This window comes from Sander vitreus, chromosome 10 (genome assembly GCF_031162955.1).
Source record: "Sander vitreus isolate 19-12246 chromosome 10, sanVit1, whole genome shotgun sequence".
NCBI lineage: Eukaryota > Metazoa > Chordata > Actinopteri > Perciformes > Percidae > Sander > Sander vitreus.
The window spans coordinates 14,223,756-14,229,755 of NC_135864.1; the positions used below are offsets into that span (position 1 = coordinate 14,223,756).

General features: G+C 40.2%; 1 protein-coding gene across 6 annotated transcripts in view; it reads right to left on the reverse strand.

Moving 5' to 3' along the window:
• atp11c (ATPase phospholipid transporting 11C (ATP11C blood group)) overlaps positions 1-2,521 on the reverse strand; it is a 46,348-nt gene extending 43,827 nt beyond the window's left edge. For 5 of the 6 annotated variants that reach the window (XM_078260382.1, XM_078260381.1, XM_078260379.1 and 2 more), the window contains exon 1: positions 1,995-2,520. In XM_078260382.1, the coding sequence (XP_078116508.1) occupies positions 1,995-2,021 (27 nt within the window). In that variant the 5' untranslated portion in view covers positions 2,022-2,520. Of the gene's footprint in view, positions 1-1,994 lie in introns of all 6 variants that reach the window. The other variant, XM_078260376.1, reaches the window with a different exon arrangement.
• Between the last annotated feature and the right edge of the window lie 3,479 nt (positions 2,522-6,000).

Here is a 6,000-nt window from a genome sequence, read left to right on the forward strand (position 1 = left end):
AAAGCAGGAACTTCAAACATGTGATGTCAACCGAGCTACAATGTCGGAGGAGGCATTCTGGTTACCATGGTGTGAAAAGATACTGAGGTGATGCCTGAATGATGGTGTTTTCATGTGTCGGTGCTGTTCTCCTTGCAGTCAAGGCAGGGGAGCTCCCACAATGTCCTACTATCACATTTTCACCAGGCTCCACCTCTCACAGATCATACTGCTGCCTTCAAGGGCTTGAGCGAACATCAAAGGCAACTGTGTGATTTTGCATTCCTGTCAGAGCATCACTACCTCTGGAACTTCCCCCCCTGATGAAAAGCCCAGCCATACTCGCTCCCACAGCCATCTTTAATGATTTTCCAAAGACACACTCAGGGTTTAGTGGCACAGTGCATCATCGTGGGAGAGTCAAGTGAGACACATGAAGCCTCCTCAGTGCCTTTTGGTATGAGTCACACTCTCCTCCGTCTCTATCTGTTCTCCCTCTTTATGATGCACATGTAACCCCCCCCCGTGGGTAAGGGGAAGGTGGTGTGAATCAGGAGGCAGAGAGCCAGAGCCTCAGATAACGGCACTGTGTGCATCAATGACAGTGTGGCTGGCTGCCCCACACAAAATATTATTTACAGCTCACACTGGAGAGAAATAACAGCAGCAATCCTCTCCAGAAGGAGGGAAATCAGCTGACCTGGCAACACTTAGAGAGAGGCCATAAGGAGGGTCAGGCACTATAATTATTATATTGCTTCCCCTTATTCACTGTCAGTATCTATACTGCTCACATAGCCTGTGGGGGATTCAACCTGCTGGTGACAACAGGTATGGTGCATAAGAGGATGATAAATAGGCAGTAAAGGCGGTTTAGCATAGACCTGGCCTTGCGGATAGTTCCTCCACTTTCAACTAGCCCACTCATGGCTGATTAACGTATGAGAAGGGCAATGAAAACCAATGGATGAACTTTAAAAGGGTAAGCATTAAATTGCCCAATTGTGAAATATGATGTCAAAGCATTTCACGCTGGCAAAATACCAAATTCTTCTACTGAACAAATCCAGTGGCTGGATGCAAATTAACATTGGAGCAAAGACGGACTGTAGCGCAAATAGAAACCACTATTATGCATTCTAAGGGAGGGCTGCATATTGATTATTATCAGTATTGATTAATCTGTGGATTTTTATCTTCTTATTTTATCCAAACCAATGGTCCAAAATCCAAAGATATTCTATTTAAAGATATAAAAACACTGAAGAGCAGCAAATCATCAAATTTAAGAAGCCAGAACTAGTTACGCATTTCATTTTAGTTGAAATAATTAAGGTTATTAAATGCGTTGCTGGTTTTCTTTATATGCATTCTTCGGCTAATTGTTTCAACTCTAGAGCTAACCATAGCTACATTATGAGAAAAGGGAACGACATATCTTTTGATGCAGGTCTTTGTGCCTTTAAATAGAGTGCTTATTTTTTGCTTTTGGGACCCCAGAGAAAAGCAGTCCAGGTCTCTGGAGAAAGGTAGATGTTCTCTCAAATAGAGCTTTAGTTCCAGGGTTATACAGGGAGCACTCACTGTACATTTGATGATACGGTTGTTAAGAAGGTGGGTTTAGCTACATGGTGACATGTAAGATAACAATTCAAGTCTGTGACCTGAAAGCCTAGCTAGTTTTATGACTCTGAGTTTAGCTAACATCAGCTTGCATTTGTCGTGACTTCCTGGCTGGCAAAGAACTTGCCAAGCAGTTAGCTAACTGTCTCACTAACAAGACCAATGTGTGGGACAACGGCTGTTTCGTGTTGCCAGGCAAGGTCAAGTAACAGTTTCTTGTAAGTTTCTCACGAATTTCCAGCGAAAATGGGAAAAGGAAATGACTGGAAAGGCCAGCTTACATTATTTCAGAGCAGAATCACTGCAGTTAAAAAGCTAGCAGGAGCAGCAGGCTGTCATAAGCTAACAATGTGTGTATGTGTGTGTGTGGTGTTGATGCCAGGCACACATACCAAACGGTTCAGTCTTCTCCGTAGCATCTTCTTGTTTTTATCTTCTTTGATTTCGCAACACTGATGAACTCTTTTTATTCAACAGACGCCTCCGGGCTCTGCTTCAGCTTCTCCGGGGAATAACTTTACATGTATGTTAGTTAACCTGCTAGCTCCTTAGCTATCTATTCTCTACTCTAACGTTAGTTCTAGCTATATGAAATGCCGCAGCGACGCTACATCGTTTCCATTTTGTTTGATTTCGGCATCTTCGCACCATTCGCATTCTCTCCCCCTGAATATTTTCCGCGTTGCGGTGTACTAGTCGCGCTTCCTTTTGCTCAATGCTGAAACAGTCCCTGACATTTCGCTCTGTGCCCTGTTGCTTAGACTCGTACAAATCATTTATAGCTCTCGAGTCTGCCTCGCTAACTACCACAGACACACTATAACTAACTTCTGTTTTCCATCCCTGTACTGAGGCCGCCTCACCTTCCTGTCAAACAAGTATTACTCCAGACCCGCAGCAACCCACAAACGTTCCCACGTTCACAAGCTCCACCCGGTGAAGGTGCGGCGATTTTCGTTCACAATGTATTATGGGTAATGTGGTCTGAATTTGAACTACAATCTTTCCTATTTTCCTGCACGTTCTATAGAAGAGAGGTGGAAGTTTGTGATTGCACTTCAAGGATCATATACATTTCTTCTCTGGATACACGATGCAAAAGAGGATCTTCTAGAGTGACAGCCCATCTCTTATAACAGAATGATGGATAATAAGCTTTAGGTAGAGATTATACCATTAACCTCGCACAACTTTGAAATGCAGCTGTTATTGGAGAAAAAAAAATAGTTCTAAAACAGGTAATATTTTATAAATAACGTATGTACAAACATATTACAAACAATGGAGTTGAAATACGATGAACTTTTATTTATGGTTCCAACTGGTCCTTGAAATCCTAGCCTGTGGGGCAATACAAGCTTTTTGTTTCGGAAATAATCCTCTCTGTATTTTGGAGTGCACGGTGTAGTAAAACTGTTAAGCAGGTGGAATTATCATTACAGGCTCACTCAAGAAAATAAAAGTTAATTAAATGATGCAAGTTTTCAAAAATCTTTGCTTCAAAAGGTCTCACTTCTTATTGACAGAGAGAATACCACGTGAAGTTTGGGAGTTTATAAGTTTATAATGCAATGACGTGGTGAAAAAATGCTGTTGTTGGAAAACGAAGACATGCAGAATAAGCAGAAATTCTGTGGAACAAGGAACAGGAAAGAACTATGTCCCTAATATCTGAGGTTAACAGTGTCTTAGTTCCTGGTATGCCTCATCAACGGTCATACTAAGAGTGATAAGGAATAAAAATGAATGCATTATTAAAGATGTAGATGAAAATGTTGGTTGGAACTGGTCACTTTTGGAAAAATACTTAATGAGAATTCTGATTTATGTTATTTTGAGTCATGAATAATATAAACACTGAACCCTTGCATAAAAGGATTATGTCTTAACTTTTACAATACATGCAATGTGAAATCAAGATGGTGCTTAAAGTACATGCTGTAGGTCACAGACAGAAATCGGACACCCTTGTGGTTCTCAGAGGCTAATTTGTATTGAGTGTCACAGCATGAGTGACCCTGGCAGATATTTGCATGTGGCAACAGGTTTGCATATTTGCCTCAGTGACATCCTTCATGCAAATTAAAATGTGGTCATTTTAAAAACTGGGACAAATTGAGTAAGAGAGGAAGTGTAGTAAGGTTGCAACATAAACAAAAACTATACATTTAACTTTCAGATATTATTCATGTTATCAAGGACACCAGCTAAGTGAGCTGATGTGTGTCTATATGTGTCAGTATGTGTGTGTGAAGTAGTTCTGAACCACAAAACACTGGGTGATCACATCTATGTCTATGTCGTTTGTGTTTTATATTCATTGGAAACTATTTCTGGTCAACACTGACTAGACAACATCTTTTTTTGAGTCACAAAATGAAACCAAGTGACCTTAATAAGCAGGCTATTCTTAATTAAGACTCCCCCATTCTGAAATCTATACTGACTAAATATTCCCTTAAAGGTCATTTTTGTTTTGTAAGTTTTTACATAAACAGTGTGGTCAACAGCTCAATTATGGTTCAGTACCTCGGAGCAATGGCTGACTTGTTCTTTAGGCAAATATTTGGGCTTTTTTAACTAAGAGCTATAAAATCTTTCAAAGTCAAAACATGGACAATCTCACTTTCAAAATGTGGTTTCAGTATGTGCGTCATGTCATGCACCTCACAGTTACATCACATCAGGAAGTAAATAGCTTGATTAACACTGTGGTGCTGAAACACCCAACAGGCATACATCATTAAAACCTGGGCCAACTGTCATCTTTGACAACAACACTGGCTAAGTACCTCAGTGTGAATGTTTACATTTTGACCGAAACCTCTCACCTAGCTCAAACAACCAAGATTTATTTTAGAAGTCACAACACTGTCAACACATACTGTAGCCCATGGGCGATTTTAGACCCTTTTTTTTAAATCAAATTTGGTGTTTCAAGTTAGAGTTTGCGAACTTGTCTGTTAGTGACAGAGGACAAACAATTACAGGTTCAAAGGGCTTAAAGCACCTGTAACCCCGTCAAGGAAAGGGTTAACAGAAACGTAGTTTGGGCCTGAGGTGGTTGTGCCAGACTCCCGCCTTTGGCTGAATCTGTCTAATTTGTCAGAGGAAGAACAGAAGAAGTTAGTAATTTCATGGCGCAGATTAGAACCCAAATTGAAACGTAAGCAACTAAATTAGCTGAATGTTAGAACATTGGGTCAAATTAGTCATTTTTACTGTGTGTAAAAATGTTAGCTGACATTGTTGTTCTGTAGCTAGCTCAGAGATTATAGGCTAATGAAATTACTGATTAAGCATGGGGGGGTAAAGTGCCCATATTATGAAAAAAAACACTTTTTCTGGGATTTGGGGTGTTCTTTTGTGTCTCTGGTGCTTCCACACGCATACAAACTTTGACAAACTCTGTTTTTAGTGAGATACAGTTTCTGAATGTGTCCTGCCTTCAGTCTCCAGGTGAGCTGTTCAAAATCGGCACGGCTTGTGACGTCACAAGCCGAAACGAGCTGGCTAACCGCATCCATTAGCTCGTAGCATGCATTACTTCACATCATGCATGCATGCACGCTAGCATGCTACCTCATTCTCAATAGCAAAGCACTGCTACAACACACACAAGTTCACCATAATCTACAAAAGAACTACTTACATGTGCGCCCTCATTTAGAAGTCTCCCAGCTAATCCTGCCTTGTAACTGACCGAAGTTGGAGAAACAGCCTTTCTTTTACTGTCTATGGAGCTAGCTAGCTGACATGATCTACATCTGAGCTACTGCGCATGTGCGAGTGCAATCAAAGATAGTACAGAAGAAGAAGAAAAGAGGTCTCACTCTGTAGCTAAAACAGAGACCAGGTGGAAAGAGGATCTGCAGCAGTGAGAGAGAGCTGTGCAGTACAACAAAAATATGGTGTTTTTTGAAAATTAAACTATATAAACCTATTCTGGTACAACCTTAAAATACAATTATGAACCTGAAAATGAGAATAATATGGGCACTTTAACACTTTTGCAAGGCACTGTATCCGTGTCACATTCTCATTAGGGGCTGAGCCCCCCTAAAGGTCTGATCCTAGAATCGACCCTGCTGTAGCCTACATGTTGTACTGTAGTTACTTCACTCACCATTAAAAGGAATCACTATAAAGTGTGTGTAAAATACTCAAAATTTAGGATTATAGAATCTTCAGATTATGCGTGTTGTGTATCATTCTATGAAATTGCTGTCACAAAAAGGTTTTCTAGTCGTTTTGTGTTTTTGCTCAACTATTTATTTCTGAGTAAGGGATAAACCTTTTTTATGATTTCAATATTATATCAAGCCAATATAAGCAATACAAAGTTAAAGGCAGGCAGTCAGAAAGATTTGATGATTGCATAAAGATGAACTATCTGTC